Consider the following 22295-nt stretch of genomic DNA (forward strand, 5'->3'; position numbering starts at 1 on the left):
TAATGAATTGAACTGAAGATTACTAAAGAATTATGGGGTGCAATGTAAGGGGCCCAGTGCCAGAAAGTTGGATCTTCATCAGAGGTCATGGGCCTTACAGCAGGACAATGATCCAAAGCACACCTCAAAAAGCACCCAGAAATGGTTTAAGACAAAGCGCTGAGGAAAACTGAACTGCCAGTAATGAGTCCAGATTTAAATCCCATAGAGCACCTGTGGAGAGATCTTAAAAAATGAGAAAAGGAACCCTTACAATCTGAGACCTGGAGCAGTTGGCAAAAGAACAGTGGTCCAAAATACCAGTAGTGTATGTAATAAACTCAATGATTACAGGAAGCAATTGATTTCAGTTATTTTTTTACTAGGGGTGTGCTACTAAATATTACATTGACGGTGACAATTTTGTCCAGTCCATTTTTGGAGTTTTCCATGGAATGTGTTAGATTTGGCTTTTTTGTTACTCCACTTTTTTGCATCATACCAATACAAGCAAAAGAAATAAACATGAAAATGCCTAAACATTTGTAATTGCAACAATTTTCTGGGCAAAGTGGTGCATTATCTGACCAAAATATTGGCATACCTGCATTTCCGTCACGACTTTATGTGAACAGCTATGCAAACTTTTGCTGGAAAAACCCCTTCTTAACCACTTAACGACCAGCGCACAACGATGTACGTCCTATTTTTGAAGAGGGATATCTCGGTAACGGCAGCAGCTGCTGCCACAACCGAGATATCCATCTCTTCAGGCGCCGGTCGTCTGTGCGATAACGGTGGTCTCCACGGCGGATTCGCCGTGAGATCACCGCTATCGGTGGCGGGAGAGGTGACACCTCCCCTCCCGCACCTTCCGTCGCTTACCGGAGCCGTCGGTAGCGGCGGAGGCGATTGGGTCCTTTTGTTAGCTGGTTATGGAGACGAGTGAGGCTAAGATGGCCCCCACTCGTCTCTATACCATAGGAGGGCGGAAGCGACGTCACTTGCGGAACCTCTTAAAAGGTATATTTTTTTTAAATGTCTTTTTTTTTTTTGTTGCATTTTAGTCCAAATATGAGATCTGAGGACTTTTTGATCCCAGATCTCATATTTAAGAGGACCTGTACTCGTTTTCTATTACAAGGGATGTTTACATTCCTTGTAATAGGAATAAAAATGATCCATTTTTTTTCTTTTTTTTAAACAGTAAAAAAGTAAACAGTAAAAAAAAAAAAAAATAAAGGTTTTTAAAAACACCCCGTCACGACGAGCTTGCGCACAGAAGCGAGCGCATACGTGAGCAGCGCCCGCATATGAAAACGGTGGTCAAACCACACGTGAGGTATCGCCGTGATCGGTAGATCGCGAGCAATAATTCTAGCCCTAGACCTCCTCTGTAACGCAAAAAATGCAACCTGTAGAATTTTTAAAATGTCGCTTATGGAGATTTTTGAGGCTAAAAGTTTGACGCCATTCCACGAGCGGGCGCAATGTTGGGTATCAATTTACTCGGCGTACCATTATCTTTCACAATATAAAAAAAAATTGGGCTAATTTTACTGTTGTCTTATTTTTTTATTCAAAAAAGTGATTTTTTTCCCAAAAAAATGCGCTTGTAAGACCGCTGCGCAAATACGGTGTGAAAAAAAAGTATTTCAATGACCGCCATTTTATTCTCTAGGGTATTAGAAAAAAAACAATATAAAATGTTTGGGGGTTCCAAGTAATTTTCTAGCAAAAAAAAACTGTTTTAAACATGTAAACACCAAATCTGAAAAAGAGGCCTGGTCCTTAAGTGGTTAATGAAACCCCCACACATCTAGCAAATGCGTATTTGTACTTGGAGCCAATCTGTGGATGGTATAGGAAAGGAGCAAAGAGCAACAGAGAACATTGACCTGAGGCGTGCCGGGGTCACATGATTAGTATGCCTAAAAGGGGGCATACCCAAGTGTGACATGAAAATAATTAAATGAAAAAGGGAATTGGTGGGTGGGATACGGAAGACTATGACCACGAGGGAGGAGGCAAAGGAGGACAGGCTTTATGCAGCCTGACTCCTACAAATACAGGCCGACCTGCGGTCAGCCTTAACACTTGTACTCGAAGCCAATCTGTGGATGGTATAGGAAAGGAACAAAGAGCAACAGAGAACATTGACCTGAGGTGTGGCGGGGTCAAGTGGTCAGTATACCTAAAAGGGGACAAAAAATAACACAGTAGGAAGGAAGTTTAACAAACAGATTATCACACACTGAATTAACGTTCAATCTGCCAAATTGACAAACACTTGTGACACCTCAAAAAGTGGCTTGGGACATACCCAGAGACACAACGACCTCCACCTACCCAAATATTGAATAATAATGGGTGCGACCCCTTGGCGCAAAGCTGCTCCTATCCCGAGTGAATGGCCAGAGTTTGCTTAGGTTCAAGACCCTAATTGGCCCAAAAAGGGACGGCGATGAAGTATGCATTGAGCTGCGGAGAGGGCAGCACATAAGGAAAAGGCAACAGAGGACCATCCCTGGGTTTATCAGACGTAACACTGGTGAGCTAGTCTAACACCAAAGCCGGGCACCAAGCCTTGCCGGAACTCCAAACCCTGATGTCAGTGCTGTCCACAATGTGAAAATGCCACAGCTTGAAAAGCCCACAACGTGAAAATGCCACGACATGCGTACGGCATACAGAATATGACAGGCTTACTGAAATGAATGTTCTAGAACCATGTAATCCCCCCCCAAGGACACACAAAAGAATATAAGATGACCGGCAATGAGAAAGTGTCATGTCATCTCCACAGCCTGTATTAACCCCTGAAAACCCATACAATCGAACGTGCGTAGCACATTGTGACAGGGCACAAGCAGTGTGGCCCCATGTGAATGGCAGCATGCAGGCAGCCCTGTCTGCTAAATGTTACTACCACGTATACCACCATCTGCAGCCTTTGCAGCATGAGGGGGAGCGATTGGGCTGTGTAAGCATGCACTGTGTCTATTGACAGGCAGTGATAACTCGGCTGAGGACATCAATGTAGTACTTACCACGATCCTCTGCCTGCATCAGCTGCCTGGGTACACTATATAAATGCACCACACACACACAGAGCTGGGAGTTGTCAGAGGGGTGTATCTAAAGCTAAAGGCTATCCTGGAGACCTCCAGTGATGCTGAGCCCCTACAACCAGCAGAACACAAAACAGGCATAGCCCAATTTCGCACCTAATGCGAGTTTCAGACACCAATAGACTCTTAAGGCAGATGCCAGCCTATCAAAGAGCTTGTAATTGCAATATTTTCCAGGGTGTATGATGGGTCCATTACGTGGGAGATCATTAGGAAAAAGAAAATGCAACCTTAATGTGCAATTTAGCTTCCCCCCCACCCCCCCCCCCCGACATATCCCCTGTAACCAGGCTAACACCTCCCCACCCGGCCGGTACCTGAGCGGGATGGGTGGCATCCGATGCGGGTCCTCCGTTGATGCCACCCGCCCACACCTGCTGGAACCGCAACCACCAGGAGAGAGAAGTGACCGCGCTGCTTCACAGCTAGCCAAAAACCGGAAGCGAACGTGACGTGAACTGCCCTAAACCGGAAATTACGTAACGGCGGCTACAAAAGCCTACGACCAGGAGGGAGGAGGAAAAAAGAGGGCAGGCTTTATGCAGCCTGACCCCTCCTACAAATAAAGGCTGACCTGCGGTCAGCCTTAGCACGTTCGCGCTCATTAAAAAATGTGACATGCATAAACACTGGAAAAATAGGATTTTTGTACTCACCGTAAAATCCTTTTCTCTGTAATTCACCAACCGACACAGCTCCTCTCTTAGCCATTGGGTTTGTTTGCCCTATTACTAGGTGATACTAGGCATTAGTTTTAACAACACTCAGAACTCTTAGTTCCGCCCAGGGGGCGGTCCCTTGAGCAACAACCCTCCAGGCTGCCAAACAGACCTCAGTACGGCAACAAGCAATATAACTTAAAGAGAAAAAAGGTTGGTCGGTGAATTACAGAGAAAAGTATTTTATGGTGAGTACAAAAAATACTATTTTATATTCACCTACCAACACTGCTCCTCTTTTAGCCATTGGGACATCCCCAAGTAGTGCCGAACGAGGGGTGGGAAACACAGCATAAAAACTTCATCCAGCATGGCAAGTGGGAACTAGGAAAAACTAAACCCACAAAAAAACAGCAGTGTATGGAAAAAAACACACCGCCATATAACCGGGCATTCTCAACAGGAGAGATCCCCAACACCGCAACCTTTGTGCGGAAGTAATGCAACAGCGCATTAAAAGACAGTACTGCGTTTTTATCGAAAAACCAGGAAAAAATCTCAATTGCAACTACACGGCCGCCTGCAAAACTTTGCGGCCAAAACAGGCATCCGCCGCTGCACTGACGTCTACCTTGTAGAACTTGGTAAACGTATGGACAGATGACCAGGACGCCGCCTTACACACCTGAGCAACAGGCGCTTGGTGTCGGAAGGTCCAAGAAGTTCCAATTGCTCTTATAGAGTGGGCCGTGACTATAAAGAGGGGCACCTGCCCCTTCAAGGCGTAGGCTTGGACTACAATCTGTCTGGTCCACCTGAAAATGGTGGCCGACGAGACCGCCATGCCTTTCTTTGGACCAGCCACCGAACAGTGAGTCTGACTTCCGAAAGGGAGCCGTGGCAGACAAGTATACCTTCAGAGCTCTAACCACATCAAGAGCGTGAAGGGCCACCTCTTTGGGGTGCTTTGGCTTAGGACACAACGATGGTAATACAATGTCCTCATTGATATGAAAAGCCGAAACCACCTTCGGTAGAAAGGACGGTTGCGGACGCAAAACCATCTTATCCCTGTGGATGACCAGATAAGGCAACCTGCATGACAAGGTCGCCAATTCCAAAACTCTCCTGGCCAATGTGATGGTAACTAGAAAGACCACCTTCTGTGAAAGGGTCAACAGGGGAATCTCCCTGATATTCTCAAACTGTGGCTTCTGAAGCGCCGACAACACCAGGTTCAAATCCCATGGGGGCAACGGTGGACGCACCGGAGGGACTACATGGCGAACCCCCTGAACAAAGGTACTCACTAAGGAGGGAGACGCCAGGGGTCACTGAAAAAAGACAGCCAGGGCTGAAATTTTTCCCTTAATGGTGCTCAATGCCAATTTCTGGTCTACACCTTGCTGAAGAAACAGCAGGATCCTGGATATAGAAAAGGAGCGCGGATGCCACCCTTTCTCCTCACACATGGAGATGTAGGCCTTCCAGGTACGATGGTATATCTTCTGCGAAGAAGATTTCCGCGCCCTCAGCATAGTTGAAATCACAGAGTCCGACAGACCCTGGTTCCTCAGCACCTGGCTGTCATGGTCCCTACCGTGTGTTTTAGATGGCCAGGCGTGGTCGCGCCCCAAGTGGTTCTAGGTGGTATTGAACTAATGATTGTTCTTGCTCCTGTTTCTTTACATCTGAGCCACACCTCAGTGCCTTGGAACATACTGCACACTTCTGCCTGCTTTCCAGCCATGCCTAGTTTTGCATAAAGTACTGTGGGCAATTCTGTTTGTACCTGTCATGCTTGGATCAGCTGTGGCAGGTTACCCAATTAGCTGGGTATAAAACCCTGTCTCACTCTGAGGGCTGGGTCAGTTCATTGTCTCTTGTTGCCAAAGGTTCCTGTGTTCAAGTTAGTGTTCCAAGACTGACCCCGGCTTCTGACCCTGGCTTGTATATCGTTTATTCTGACTTCTGGAATCCTGGACAACGGCTTTACTTCGATGATCCCTTGGCTATTCCTGTGAAGCCCCCGTGCACAGATTCACAGCCCAGGTAGCTTATCTCTTTGTTACCACGGGCTGTGTGTATTTGCAAGGGTGAGCGTACATCTCTGCACCATGGACTCCAACCTAGGTAAGCCCTCACACTGGCTCTCAACAGCCATGCTGTTAAAGCCAGCGATGGTAAAGCAGGGTGAAAGATTGGACCTTGAGATAGGAGGTCCCCCTGCAGCGGCAGTCGCCAGGGAGCGTCTGCCACCAGACGCACCAGGTCTGCGTACCAGGGCCGCTGGGGCCCAACAGGATTTTTGGTATCCCCTCAGCTTCCACTCTGCGAAGCAGACATGGCAACAGTTTTCGTGGAGGAAAGGCGTAGATCAGCTGGTACTGATCCCACGGAGCCACAAGCACGTCTGACGTGTCTGCACACGGATCTCTTGTCCTGGACACGAATCTCTGCACCTTCCGATTGGGACGGGAGACCAATAGATCCACATCTGGTGTGCCCCATTTCAGGCACAGCAGCCTGAATATCTCTGGATGCAACGCCCATTCTACTGGGTCCAGCATCTGATGACTCAGATAGTCCGCCTGCCAATTTTCCACCCCCGGGATGTAAATGGAAGACAGAGCCGGCACGTGTCGCTCTGCCCACCGAAGTATGTGAGCGACCTCCCAAGCAGCGGCTGAGCTTCTTGTTTCCCCTTGGTGATTTATGTAAGCCACAGCCGTGGCTTACATAAAAGAATGCTCCGACATTGTGGCTCCAACCATAACCCACCTCATAAACAGATCATTCCACAAAGGGATTGTTCCCAGCATCCTCAAACAAGGCATCGTCAAACCTCTACTCAAGAAACCAAACCTGGACCCTCAGGATCCAAACAACCGTAGGCCAATTACAAGCCTCAACACCATTTCTAAGATCATGGAGAAAGCTGTAGTACATCAGCTACAACTTCACCTGGATACTCACAAACTCCTGGACCCGCTTCAATCAGGCTTCTGCCCAGGTCATGGAACAGAAACAGCTCTCCTCAAGATTTGGGATGATGCCCTCGAAAGCAGCAGATGGCGGAGAGCCGTGTCTCCTAGTTCTGCCAGACCCAAGTGCAGCGTTTGATACAGTAGATCACAATACTCTACTCGTCCGCCTCACAGAAGTAGCCGGAGTCCAAGACATAGATCTCCAATGGTTCGCGTCCTTACTAGGAAATCGGTCACAGACAGTGAAACTAGGAAAATTCCTCCCCGAAACTCAGGCAGTCACCTGCGGAGTCCCTCAAGGCTCTCCTTTGTCACCCGTTCTCTTCAACATTTACATTCGCCCACTCCTTCAAATCATCAGATGCTCAGATCTCTGCTTCCACTCTTACGCTGACGACACGCAACTTTATTTCCGGATCAATGGAAAAAAAGATCACCAACAACTTGAAAACTGCCTCAAATCAATAGAGGACTGGATGACCACTAACTCCCTCCAGCTGAACGAATCAAAGACAGAGCTTCTTATCTTACACCCAAATCATAAGCCCGCAACCAAAACCTCCTAGTCTCCACCAACCGTCTTTGGGCAGACTATCTCCCCAAAGACCAAAACGAAGAGTCTTGGGGTTATTTTAGACGCACAAATGTCAATGGATGCGCAAATAGGAGCAGTAGTCAGTGGATTTCACCACCTGCTGCGCATGCTTCGCAGACACATCCCTTTTATCCCAAAGAAAGGCAAAGCAGTGGTAGTTGGAACAATCATTAATTCACGACTGGACTACGCAAACTCGCTTTACATAGGATTACCACAATATCAACTTGCGGGATTACAACTGATCCAAAACACGGCGGCAAGGCTGATAACAGGAAAAAAACCGTGAGGAATCCATCTCTCCTTCGCTGAGGTGCTTACATTGGCTAACCGTAAAAAAATTGGATCATGTTCAAGACCCTTTACCTCACCCACAAATGCGTGCCTAGAGAAGCTCCGCAATACCTAATGGAGAAAATAAATCATTACACACCAAACCGCAGTCTTCGATCAGCCAACAAAAACCTCCTCCTCGTGCCCAAAGCCCGTTATAAATCCAAAGGGGATCGGAGATTCGCTGTCCAAGGGCCTCGGCTATGGAATGCTCTACCAATCAACATCCGCCTGGAAGAAAATCACCTGGCTTTTAGGAAAAAACTCAAGACCTTCCTCTGAGCAGATGATCAAAGCTCGCCACAGCACCTAGAGGCGATTCAGTTTGCATTGTGCGCTATACAAGTATTTTATTCATTCATTGTCTGACTGTATCCTGGTCGGATGGCCTTGAAGACACGTCGACCATGTGTGGTGGCACAGCCTGATCGCCCTCAATTTGAGCAGATTGATCGGCAACTTTGAGTCCGTTGACCAGAGCCCCTGAGCCGACTGAATCCCCATCACTCCACCCCAGCCTGATAGACTGGCGTCCATAGTGATCACCGTCCATTTCAGAGGAAGGAACGATTTTCCGGACTGACTCACCGGGGACCTCAACCACCAGATCAGAGAGTCCCTGACTGACTGGCTCACCTGGATCTGCCGATCCAGGGACAACGGAAATTTGTCCCATTTTGTCAAGATCTCCTTCTGCAGGACTCTAATGTGGAACTGGGCATAAGGTACTGCCTCGAAAGAGGCTACCATGAACCCCAGTACTCGCACGCAAAAGTGGAGCGACAACCACATGCGGTCCATTAGACCGCACATCAGAGTCTGCAATTTGTCTGAGGGGAGAAAGACCCTGGCTTCCCTGGAGTCCAATAGCAAGCCTAGGTACTCCAGTCGCTGAGTCGGTACAATCACCGACTTCTTTAGGTTCAACAGCCACCAAAATTCTAGCAGGGTCTGCATGGTGATCGCCACATCCTCCTCTAATTCTGAGGCGGAAGATGTTCTCAGGAGATCGTCTAACCCACGATCGCAATCGGGCATTGTCACAGAAACGCCAATACTGGAGCGAGTACTTCGGTAAAGACTCGGGGGGCTGATGCCAGGCCAAAGGGAAGAGCCACAAACTGGTAATGGGCTTCACCGACTGCCAAACGCAGACATTTTTGATGCCGAAAGGCATATGGGTATGTGCAGGTACGCATCCTGGATGTCCAAAGATGCCAGGGAGTCCCCTTGATGGAGTGCAGCAACTACTGAGCAAGCTGATTCCATTCTGAACCTCTGCACTTTTACAAAGTGATTGAGGGCTTTTAAGTCCAAGATTGTACGTGCCCCTTCCTTCTTGGGAACCACAAACAGATTTGAGTAGAACCCTTGGAAGCGTTCCGATTCCGGAACTGGTACAATCACCCCCTGATTCAGCAAGTCCCTTACTGTCCCTAACAGGGCCTCCCGTTGAACCGGGGATGCGGGTATGCTGGAGGGGAAGAATCTGTTTGGCGGCCAAGAGCGAAACTCTGTCTTGTAGCCTGTGGAAATCAGGTCGCAGACCCATTGGTCGAATAACCGGGAGGTCCACTGGGCTGCAGATTCCCAAAGGCGACCCCCCACTAGGCACGCGGGTGGGGGCAAACCTTCATGCTGTAGCACTTTTGTTCGCAGGCTTGCAGTTCCAGGGACGCTTTTGACCGTCCATGGACATCCTGTCGGGCTGGGAATGTTTCGGCGAAGCACCGGTCGGACGAAAAATCCGCTTGTGAGCGGAAAAAAGGAGGGTCCTTGCCTGCCGCGTGGCTCTTTAGCCCTCCAGGCCTGTTAGTTAGAGTAGTGTACTCTTACCACCCGTGGCATTTTTAATAATGTCATCCAACGAAGCTCCAAAGAGCCGGTCGCCAAGGAAGGGAAGATCCGTCAGGGCTTTTTTGGATGCCTTGTCAGCAGACCAGCATTTAAGCCAAATCAGGCGCCTCAGTACCACAGCTGACACTGAAGCCCTGGATAACAGAGGGAGAGTATCCAGGGGCGCGTCACAAACGTACTTAAGGCCTTGCGCTAGTTGGTCTGCTAGTTCCACACAGACAGGGGAGGCGGTTTGCTCTCCCAATTCGTGGTGCAAAAGTTTTGCCCACTCAGTCAGTGTCTGCGACACCAATGCTGATGCCGGTACTGGTCGCACGGCTGACCCCACAACCGTAAACAAGGAACGAGCCACTGCCTCGGCCTTCCTGTCCATGGGATCCTTGAATGCAGGTGTCCCCTCTACCGGGATTGTGGTTACTTTATTTAACCTGGATACTGGGGGTCCACAACCGGAGGAGCCGACTATTTTTTGAGAAGGCTTTACTCAAAGGGGTAACAAACCGCCATGTTTTTGGGGAACGAAAAGGTCCTTTGCAGTCGACCCCATTCCCTGTAGACGAACCTGTCAAAACAAGCCAAATACGGGAACACCTTAGGTGAACGTGCTGGCTTGCGGGACCCAAAAGGGACCGATACATCAGCAGAGGGATCCGCTGACTCCTGTATCTTCAGGGCATCACGCACAGCTGTGATAAGTGCTCCAACAAGCTCTTTGTCGTGCCCCGGACCCAGACGGGGAATCATCTTCACTGTCTGAATGGTCTTGGTCAGCCTAGTCTGATAGGTCAGAGCAGGGGCCACCAGCCGCTGCAGGGCCCGAGTCTGCATCAGAGCTCTCCCCAGAGGACGGGGGGGGGGGGGTCAGTGGCCTTTTACGCGCACCTTTCCTTCCACGCACCGCCTCTATTTTAGCAACAAAAGAGTTAAGGCCGCCATCAGGGTGTCCATGGGCACAGCGATATCCGCAGGTGACCCGGTTGCAATAGCCTGGATTTCAGGGGAAGAAACACCAGTTTCTGATGCCATGCTGACCCTAGCCTGTCTGCCACCTGCAAGGGGACTTAGGACAGTGAAGGTCCCATCCTCCTGCTGCCGCCGTGTGGGGGGGGGGGTGTAGGGGTACTTAGCGCCAGACTCACCACCCTGGGGTGTTCTGTGAATGTTACTAGCCGTGACTGTAGTCCCTAGGAGGTTACCCAGTTGCAGAGTGTAGAAACTGTGTCGGCAGCAGCTGTATAGAATAGCGGTGAAACGTTCTGCAGAGCTTGCACCTGCATTCAGGGAAGAGCCATCCAGCGTCCTGTACACACAGTGGACACTGGAAACAGCATGTGAGAGCACATGTAAAGCTGTCACAAGAGAACTGCGGTGAAAAGAGCGCTCGGGCTTCAAAAAACATGGCTGCCAATGCAACTAATAGGAAAATCCTATAGAAGATGGCTGCTGGGGCTCAAGGGGAACCTGCTTTTACCACAGTCAAGATGGCCGCCGGACAGCGCCATGCGGTGACAGGAAAAAAAATAAAAAAAATCACAGAACAGTGCTGCCTGCCTTCATCTAGAACACCTCCACAGACACCTTTTGGGACCCCCCAGACCGGGATCAGGACCAACGATAGCCGCACAGAGCCCCCTATAGGTGAGAGACCCAGCGAACCCCACACACACACCGCCCGCAGCCACCCCCCGTTTCCGCTGATAATATAATCAAGGACAAATGTACTGTATGTTATCGATCGAGTGATATGTCGAATATAGGGCGACATCTATTGATACAATGATGGCGTACTTGCATGCATGATTTTTCAAATTGCTAATTTTTTTCCGAATGATTTTCTAACCGTGTATGGCCAGCATAAGAGAATTTAAAGGCTCAGAAACCCTTTGCAGGTGTTATGGCTTAATTAGCTGATTAGAGTCGGACACTGAGCCTAGAATATTACACCTTTTCCCAATGTACAATTCTCGTTTTATTGATTGCATGTAATATTCTAATTTTCTGAGATTGTGGATTTGGGGTTTTCATGAGCTTTAAGCCATAATCATCACAATGATGACAAATCACAGCTTGAACTATCTTGCTTTGCATGTAATAAGCATCTCGTATATTAGTTTCACCTTTTAAGTTGCATTAGTTAAAAAAATTAACTTTTGCACAATGTTCTAATTTTTCGAGTATCACCTGTATATTAAGATTGTATTCATATTGATAATATACATTATTACATGCCCGTAATGGTTGTTAGTTTTGTCTATATACATGCTTATATATTCAATTTTAGCTATCACAACGGCGACTCCCTTGCTGTTGATCTCGTTGAAGATATACATAGTTGGATTCAACCATCTAACATTCCAAGATTCAACCGTGTCCCACCACCTATATATCATTTGTGACTTTTCTAAAGTGTTTTGTTGACTTATTGGAAATGGCAAGTCTGGTATGTATGTTTTACTAGCCATTTTTCATTAGTCCTCATCTGTCTTGACTAATAATCAAGCGGATGGAAACTTAATTTAATTACATTATACTACCTAGTTTCCACAGGGTTCCTTTGGATGTGCTCCCATGCTCGCCCGGGGGTGTTACATAGTTAGTAAGGTTGAATAAAGACACCAGTCCATCCAGTTCAACCTGAGTGTCTAGAATTGTCCCTATCCCTGTACATTGCACACTCACATCGGTCCCTGCCCTCAAGAAGCCTTTGACCTTGAGACCACTTTAGCTTGCTAGTTCAGCCTTTAAGGTAGTTATCCCATCTCCAATGCCTATAACACCCATAGAACATATGGGATAGTTACCATTGTCTTTAAAATGTGCCATTTCTTTGGTTTACATATTTATTTTTTTCAGTGTATAGTTCTATTTAGCTCACCTGAAGAAGCAGAGAATCCGCAAAACATGTTGAGTTTGATCTTTAATATTTATATGGTGACATCCATCATTCTTAGTGGGACCTCAACAGAGGTGGCATGACCACATAGATTTAAATTAATATGTAATACCCGGGGGGCGTGGCTTGGACATTCATGTGAGCGGACGTGCCTCACACTAGCTCCGACATTCTGACCCACAAAATCCTGCAGTGAGCCCACTATACCGCCGCAATAGACCAGGCACTTCATTCCCGGTGTGGAGCCACCCCTACAGCAGCTCCCGGTCGCAACACGCTTAGAACGGGGATTTCAAAGAGGCAGGGGGAGAGCTTCCCAGCCGACAACAAGGCCCAACATGGAGGATCCCTGCTCCAACAGTGTGTCCTATGCCTTGCTGCGGCCAGGCTAGGACAGTATGCATATGATCCTGACAGCACTAAGACTGTGCAACAGCCCCACAATCCTACGCTGCAAAAAATGTGCCCTCTGGGAAACCTCCACAATCAGCACACCATGAGGCAGAGAAAATGGCGCCCACAGCTCCAGGGACCGCATTGAGTACTTCATCCTCCCGCTTCCCTACTTCTGGCATAGCTAGCCCCTCTGATACTGAGTGCAGTGAGCCTTCTTTACAACACATACTGCAGTATACACTTATGGCTCCTCTCTTACTGAACTGTCAGCTGAAGTTAAGAGTATGAAGGAAGGCATGCCATACTGCATATCAGACAGGACATGCAGAAAATCTGAGAAAGGGCCACTGCTTTGGAGGGACGGGTGAGCTCACTTGAGGATGAATTAACCCCTCTTACACAGATAGTTCACATATCAGCTAAGACCACTGAAACAGCAGCTAGAGTTGAGGACATGGAGAACAGGCTTAGAAGATCTAATACCCGTATTGTCTGTATGCCTGAGAAATCTTCAATAAAATCAGTAGGGTGTTTTCCTTCAACCTGGCTAGCTGACACATTTGGAAGAAATAATCTCACATTTTTCTCTGTAAAAAGAGTCCATAGAGTGCCTACCTGACCACCTCCACCAGATGGCAATGAAAGACCATTTTTACTAAAGCTCTTACATTACAAGGATAGGGACCTTATTCTCCGTCTGGCTAGACAGAAGGCCAATATAGAAATACAAGGTTCCAAAGTGTCCATATACCCAGATTTCTCGGCTGCTGTTCAAAAACAGAGGGCACATTTAACAGGTGAAAAAGAATGTGTGCAATTCGAGTGATTATATTCCATGCTTTACCCTGCAACTACACGTGGTGGTTGATGGATCAGTGCACTTTTTTGAAAACCTGACAATGGCTACTAACTGGCTTGACTGTCATGAGAGGCAACTGCGGGAAGCTGCTTGGGGGCATGAACCAGGCTAAAGAATCGCACAACCTGCATACTTTAACTCCTGTTGCTCACCTTGCTAGGAAAGGAGCTCACGGAGAAGCAGTTGACTTTTTTGTTAGCTCTCGTTTATTACCAGCAACCCTTGTGTTTTGACTTTAAGGGGACAAGGTCCCAGCCCTCATTATTGCCCCCCAACTAGTCCTGCGGGGCACCAGCAAAAGGTGTCTCAATGGGAACGCCTAAATTCATGGTTATTTTTTCCTCTTATGTTTGTTTACCAGCCTGGATTGATTGGGCTGTGCACCTTTGAATTACAGTTTTTCTGGTTTGTCACTGGATCCTGAACTTAAGAGCATGATAGCTAGCACTAAATACCCGAGGTACTGTCTACATTTTGGAGAACTGGCCACACTGCCCAATTGGGCCTGTCACAGGGGCACCATATAGGAAGTTCCTCGTGTATACGGGCCATGAGTAATCAAATGTACTCACTCCTCTCCTGGAATGGGAGAGGCCTGCATGATCCCAAAAAGAGAACTGACGTTTTTATATCTCTTTCACACCAAGCTCCTACGGTCATTCATTCTACACATACCCGGTACACTAGGGGTGTCAGTGTGCTATTTTCCAGGACTACCTCATTTACAAAAATTGATGCACTAATTGATGAGGGTAGATTTATTTTTTTAATGGGTACTTGGGAATCGCATGCAAGCTTGATTGCAAATGTTTATATACCTCCGCCATTTAATTTAACGGTGTTACAATGTCTTTTCAGGTTTTTAGCTAAACACCCTCAGGTTCTGGTATATGTTCTGGGGGAATTCAATAGTGCTCTGGATAAGTCTCTTGACGTGCACAGGAAATACTGCCCACAGGGCCCCAGAACATATACAACTCTCGCTAAATATGTGACAGATTGGGTTGTTTGATCTCTGGAGGTGTAAATTTACTCTCAAAGTGCAATTTCCTGCCATTCATTAACTCATTCCTCTCAGTCCCATATAGACTTTGCCATGGGTAACACCCTAACACATACATATGACCCTATGGTTTCCTATCTTGCCAGAGGTCTCTACGATCACTCTCCTGTACAGCCTAGTCTAAGCTTCAACACAGTTAATTAAGCTCTCCCTTCACTGGAAGATGAATCCCTTCTGGATCCCTTTATTCACAGACATTAAAACACATGCAAGTACAAATATGGAATTTTTTACAGGATAATAAGCATTCTGCGTCTTCTGGTGTGGTGTGGGACACATTAAAGGCTTTCATTAGGGGCATGTGCATCAAGGAGATAGCCCCCCTTAAAAACAGCAGTATACAATGGGGCGTAGACCCCAGTGCAACAGTAGATAAGGTGGAGGAACATTTTTTACAAGCAACCACACCTGATAGTGAGGAAATGGAAGGAAGGATGCACAACAACTGTATCGCACTGTACATAACAAGCTGAACACAAACGTTTCTTCACCTCCCAAACGTACTTTGAGGCGGGGGAAAAAACACGGGCCATATGTTAACTGTAATAGCCAAATCGAAAAAGCCGCCCATAATCATACACAGCTTGGTTACAGATACCCCATCAATTATAAAGGGATTCTGTACCTTTTTCCAGGATGTTTACTCCTCGAAAGTATCCTATCCAGAAACATCCTTAATTTTTAGATGAAATTACACTACCAAAAATTCAGGAGAAGGATAAAAATATATTGAATTCACCCTTAACCCTTGAGGAGCTACAACATGCCCTGGCAACGTTCCCTAACTCTAAGACACTGGGTAAAATGGAAAGAGTATGGCACAACTGCCAACCTACCAAGACATGGCAGTCCACCTAAACTGACAGGCCGGGCAAGGAGAGCATTATTTTAGAGAAGCAGCCAAAAGGCCCATGGTAATACTGGAGGAGCTGCAGAGAGCCACAGCTCAGGTGGGAGAATCTGTCCACAGGACAACTATTAGTCGTGCACTCCACAAATCTGGCCTTCATGGAAGAGTGGCAAGAAGAAAGCCTATGTTGAAAGAAAGCCATAATAATAAGTCCCTTTTGCAGTTTGAAAGAAGCCATGTGGGGGACACACAAACACGTGGAAGGTGGTGATATAGTCAGATGAGCCCAAAATTTTACTTTTTGGCCTAAAAGCAAAACGCTGTATGCGGCGGAAAACTAACACTGCACATCACCCTGAACACACCACCCCCACCGTGAAATGTGGTGGGGCCAGCGTCATGTTGTGGGGATGCTTTTCTTCAGCAGGGACAGGGAAGCTGGTCAAAGTTGATAGAAAGGAGGATTGAGCCAAATACAGGGCAATCTTGGAAGAAAACCTGTTAAAATCTGCAAAAGACTTGAGAATGGGTTGGAGGTTCACCTTTCAGCAGGACAAAGACCTTAAAAACATACAGCCAGAGCTACAATGGAATGGTTCAGATCAAAGCATATTCATGTGTTAGAATGGACCAAAGTCCAGATCTAAATCCAGTTGAGAATATGTGGCAGGACAATTGAAAATTGCTATTTACAGACACTCTCCAATTGGACAGAGCTGGAGCTATTTTGCAAAGAATGGGCAAAAATGTCACTCTAGATCTGCAAGGCTGGTAGAGACGACATACCCAAAGAGACTTGGGGGGGGGGAGGTGTCGAATACCAATCCATGGCACACTTTTCAGACATTTGTAAAAAAAATGAAAACCATAATTTTTCTTCCACTTTACAATTATGTGCCATTTTGTGTTGGGTTATCACATAAAATTCCAATAAACTACACTTACGTTTTTGGTTGTAACATCACAAAGTGTGGAAAATTTCAATGGGGTATGAATACTTTTTCAAAGCAGTGTAACATACATTTTTAGCGCTTCTCGACTATCCAAAAAAGGTTAAAAAAAAAAAAAAAAAAAAAAGGGTAAGCTTAGTTTTATTTATAAAGTTGCACTGAACAGTAGTTATCTGTTCATGTAAAGTTATTCTCTAGTGTATCTACAAATTTTATTAGTACAGAAAATGGTTCCCTCTCCTTTGGCTTGTCAGAAATAAAATACATTTTTAGAAGCTTTAACATACAGTATAACATGAAAGAAAAATATATGGATTCAAACCTAATGTATTAATGCTTTAGACCAGGCATGTCCAAAGTCCGGCCCGCGGTTCGGTTTTGAACGGCCCGCCTGGTCTTTATCAATTTAGTGTGCCACGGGAGCAGGGCTGTCAGATGAGCCCAAGCCCCAGCACTGTGAGAAGCTCCGTGAGCTTCAAAAGGGAAAGTAAAGTGCAGAGGAGTGTGCTGTGCTCTCTGCTTCCCCCTACAGTGCAGTACCCGGCTGAATGAGGAAGCTGCAAAGGTACTGTACTATGCTACAAGCTACATTAGTGTTAAAAAGGGCTTTATTCATGTGTGTGTGTGTGTGTGTGTGTGTGTGTGTACATGTATCTGTATGTGTGTGCACATGTGTCTGTATGTGTATGTGTCTGTATGTGTATGTGTGTGTGTATGTGCACATGTGTCTGTATGTGTATGTGTGTGTGTGTGCACGTGTCTGTATGTGTGTGTGCACACATGTGTCTGTATGTGTGTGTGCACACATGTGTCTGTATGTGTGTGTGCACACATGTGTCTGTATGTGTGTGTGCACACATGTGTCTGTATGTGTGTGTGCACACATGTGTCTGTATGTGTGTGTGCACACATGTGTCTGTATGTGTGTGCACACATGTGTCTGTATGTGTGTGTGCACACATGTGTCTGTATGTGTGTGTGCACACATGTGTCTGTATGTGTGTGTGCACACATGTGTCTGTATGTGTGTGTGCACACATGTGTCTGTATGTGTGTGTGCACACATGTGTCTGTATGTGTGTGTGCACACATGTGTCTGTATGTGTGTGTGCACACATGTGTCTGTATGTATGTCTGTACGTGTGTGCATTTTATGTCTGTATGTATGTGTGTGTGCACATGTGTCTGTATGTATGTCTGTGTGTGTGCATGTATGTGTATGCGTGTGTCTGTATGTATGTGTGTGTGCACATGTGTCTGTATATCTGTATGTGTGTGCATGTATGTCTGTATCTGTGTGTGCACATGTGTCTGTATGTATGTCTGTGTGTGTGCATGTATGTGTATGTCTGTATGTATGTGTGTGTGTGCACATGTGTCTGTATATCTGTATGTGTGTGCATGTATGTCTGTATATCTGTAGGTTTGTGCATGTATGTCTGTATCTGTGTGTGCACATGTGTCTGTATGTATGTCTGTATGTGTCTGTAAGTATGTGTATGTGTATGCATGTGTCTGTATGTATGTCTGTATGTGTGTGCATGTATGTCTGTATGTATGTGTATGCATGTGTCTGTATGTGTGTGCGGCGTGCATTTGTCTGCAAGTGTGTGCATGTATCTGTGTGTATGTTACGTTTAATCCGGACCCCCCCATTCTTATACCATCAAAATTACTTTTGTAGGGCTTGTGTGTGATATTAGCCAGGACTGCTGCTCCTCTGAAAAGCAATCCATGCACAGATCTCTTTTCAGAGGCATTTGAATGGCGGTAAAGAGGCATTATGTTGCCTCCTCACCACCTGTTTTAAGCCCATAAATGTAACATCTGTGTGGCTGCGTAATGTGTGTAGGGCAGCCCATTAATTTCAATGGACTTCCCTACTCACAAATGCAGGGAAAGAAGTTCCCGAGCTTTTTTTTTTTTTAAATTGCACTGCACCAAAAGCACCCTACATTTTCCAATGTGTGGGGTACCATTAAGAATTAACGGTGCCCCCTAAAGTGCAGAGCATTCGTCTGTGTGTTGGGAACGAGCGTGACAAAGGCAAGAGAATTCTTGTTGGGCCGTGTATTAGTGCTCGGATGGACACACTTAGACCGAATTTTCAATGGTTCAAAGAATGTCAGGCAAAATGGTCGGCCCTCACGCATGTTCACTTCATCAAATCTGGCCCTCTTTGAAAAAAGTTTGGACACCCCTGCTTTAGACAGTGACCTTTATGAATGCCAATGACTAGACAGTTCTCAGAGGTGTTTATCTTTAGCTCACTGTAGATCAGTTTTGAAATTGTACATACCTTTCCATTTCTCTGATGATGTCAGGCAGAAGTTCTTTCATATCTTTAGAACATTTAAACTTTTTTCCAAATGGGATATCAGAAATCACAGCATCGATGCTTCCTGACAGAACTGGAATATCTACAGCATATAAAACAATGTTTTACGTACAATTCTGCAGGTAACAAACATTTCAAATATATTGGGATTGATCCATTAAAAAAATCTCAAAAACGTTGAATACTTGCATACACCATATTGTTAAAAGTATTGCGATGCCTGCCTTTAAACGCACATGAACTCTAATGGCATCCTAGTTTAATGCTGGCCATACACTATACGAAAAATCTGCCAAAATTCAGTCAATTAGACAGTTTATTTGTTTTTTCGGCCAGTTAATGGGCACAAAATCAATCATTGAGACGTTTTTGAGGCGAAAAAACGAAAGACAAGTGTGGAAATTTTCTGCCGAACGAACAATATATTGAAAGGTTAATATATTTCCTGTCCGAACTTTTTGCAAAAAACAGTATGTAAAAAAACAAAATGTATTTATTTATGTCCACTGAACTATTTATCGGTCATTACATGATGGCAGTGTAGTTTTCTCTCACGGCTGAATGTTAATTTTTCGAAAATGGGTTCGGCCGACTTTTCATATAGTGTATGGCCAGCATCCGTAGGGTTCAATATTAAGTTGGTCCACACTTTGCAGCTATAACAGCTTCAGTGTCTACGGGAATGTTTGACCATTGTTCCAAAAGGGCATTTGTGTGGTCAGGCACTGATGTTGGATGAGAAGGCCTGGCTCGCAGTCTCTGTTTATCTGTTTAAATTGCAGTCTCAATTTATCCTAAAAGGTGTTCTATTGAGTGGAATTGAGGATTCTGCAGGCCAATCAAGTTCCTCCACCCCAAACTTGCTCATTCAGGTCTTTATGGACCTTGCTTTGTGCACTGGTGCGCAGTCATGCTAGAACAGGAAGGGGCCACACCCAAACTGTTCTCACAAAGGTGGGTGCATGAAATTGTCCAAAATGTCTTGGTATGCTGACACCTTAAGAGTTCCCGTCACTGGAACTAAGGGGCCAAGCCCAAACCCGGAAAAAATAAAATAAAAAGCCACACCATAATCCCCCTCTCCACCAAATGACTTACTATTTTAGTGTATTTACTTCAAGAAAATACTGACAGTGAATAGAAAGATATGCAAGATCAAACATTTGCCATAACAATGTGTTAATAAGCCTTAAAAACCAGACGGATATTATATATGGCTGCTAAAATCACTACATCAGTAGGATACAGAGGGTTTGTCTTGGACTGCAATAGATAATTGCTTCTGGCTTGATAAAGTAACACAAAACACCAGCTTAAACATATGAGATTTTTTATGGCATTGAAACAATTCAAAGTCCTGTCCATTTAAAGTGGTTGTAAACCCTTACAAACCACTTTGACCTACAGGTAAGCCTAGATTAAGGCTTTAACCACTACAGCCCCGGACCAATAAACACCTTAAGGACCAGAGGTCTTTTTCCAATTTCGCACTGCGCTGCTTTAACTGGTAATTGCGTGGTCATGCAATGTTGTACCCAAACGAAATTTGAGTCCTTTTCTTCCCACAAATAGAGCTTTCTTTTGATGGTATTTGATTGCCTCTGCGATTTTTATTTTTTGCGATATAAATGGAAAAAGAGTGGAAATTTTGAAAAAAAAAAAGATATTTTCTTCTTTTTGTTATAAGTAAAATCGAATAAACTAAATTTTAGTCATATATTGAGGGCAAAATTTATTCAGCCACATGTCTTTAGTAAAAAAAAATGTCAATAAGCATATATTTTTTGGTTTGCGCAAAAGTTATAGCGTCTACAAACTAGAGTACATTTTCTGGAATTTACACAGCTTTTAATTTATGACTGCCTATCTCATTTCTTGAGGTGCTAAAATGGCAGGGCAGTTAAACCCCCCCCCCCAAATGACCCCATTTTGGAAAGTAGACACCCCAAGGAAATTGCTGATGGGTATGTTGAGCCCATTGAATATTTATTTTTTTTGTCCTAAGGGATTGAATAATGACAAAAAAAAAAAATATTTTACAAAAAGTTGTCACTAAATGATATATTGCTCACACATGCCATGATTATATGTCGAATTGCACCCCAAAATATATTCTGCTACTTCTCCCGAGTATGGGGATACCACATGTGTGGGACTTTTTGGGAGTCTAGTCGCGCACGGCACCCCGAAAACCAATCACCACCTTCAGGATTTCTAAGGGTGCAAATTTTTGATTTCACTCCTCACTACCTATCACAGTTTCGAAGGCCATAAAATGCCAAAATAGCACAAAACCCCCCAAAATGACCCCATTTTGGAAAGTAGACACCCCAAGCTATTTACTGAGAGGCATGGAATATTTTATATTTTGCCACAAGTTGCGGGAATATTACAAACTTTTTTTTTTTGCACAAAGTTGTCACTAAATGATATATTGCTCACACATGCTATGGGCATAAGTCAAATTACACCCCAAAATAAATTCTGCTGCTTCTCCCGAGTACGGGGATACCACATGTGGGGGACTTTTTGGGAGCCTAGCCACGTACGGGACCCCGAAAACCAAGCACTGCCTTCCGGATTTAAATATAAAATGCTACCAAAAAAAACTGTTAGCGATCGCAGGGATCAGGCCTGACTCTGCGATCGCTGCAGTTATGTGTTTAGTGTTTTGTAAGTGACAGTGATCGATCGATACTGCACTTGGGTGGGCTGGGCAGAGGGGCAAAACGCAGGTGCTAGCAGGTATCTGGGCTGATCCCGCTAACAATGCGTTTTTTTGGAACCCTGAACTGCTGGGGACGCTAGTATAGATCTGATCAGATCAGATATTGATCTTTTCAGATTCTATACCACTACAGGAGGTTTATGCTTTGCGTGTGGGTGTTAGCGGTACTGGCACTAACCTAGCGCTGCCTGGGGCGACGCAGACCCTGACCCTAAAACCTAATTGATATCACCCGCCGGGTGATCAGGGGGTTAAACCTTTATTGGGTAATAAATGGTGGGTGCATCGATGCTATAAAAAGCAAACTAACCAGAGTCACCCGTAACATTTATACGGTGATCAGTGGTGAAAGGGTTAACTAGGGGCAATCAGGGGGTTCAAATTTTTATTAGGTAGTATATGGGGGTCCCTGGCGCTATATAAAAACCTGACGGGGAACCTAAATAACTAACTGGCTAACCAGCGTCACCAGTGACACTTATACTGTGATCGCTGGTGAAAGGGTTAACTAGGGGCAATCAGGGGGTTAAAACCATTATTGGGTAGTATATGGGGGTACCTAACGCTATAAAAACCTGGCGGTGAGCCTAAAAAAATAACTAGCTACCTAGCGACAGTAGCGACACTAATGCAGCGATCAGAAAAATGATCGCTTAGTGACACTGGCAAAAGGGGGT

At 45.5% G+C, this 22295-nt stretch overlaps 1 protein-coding gene across 3 annotated transcripts in view; it reads right to left on the reverse strand.

Annotated features, from left to right (window-relative positions):
- Positions 1 to 22295, reverse strand: part of THUMPD2 (THUMP domain 2 tRNA and snRNA guanosine methyltransferase) — a 327697-nt gene that overhangs the window by 22014 nt on the left and 283388 nt on the right. For 2 of the 3 annotated variants that reach the window (XM_077486497.1, XM_077486496.1), the window contains one exon: positions 18852 to 18972. The exons of the other annotated variant lie outside the window; for it this stretch is intronic. In XM_077486497.1, coding sequence (XP_077342623.1) covers positions 18852 to 18972 — 121 coding nt within the window. The remainder of the gene's footprint in view (positions 1 to 18851; positions 18973 to 22295) is intronic. 3 annotated transcript variants of the gene reach the window in all.

The sequence above is a fragment of the Lithobates pipiens genome, unplaced genomic scaffold (assembly GCF_037356315.1).
Source record: "Lithobates pipiens isolate NorthernLeopardFrog02 unplaced genomic scaffold, aLitPip1_a1.2 Scaffold_18, whole genome shotgun sequence".
NCBI classification, from domain to species: domain Eukaryota; kingdom Metazoa; phylum Chordata; class Amphibia; order Anura; family Ranidae; genus Lithobates; species Lithobates pipiens.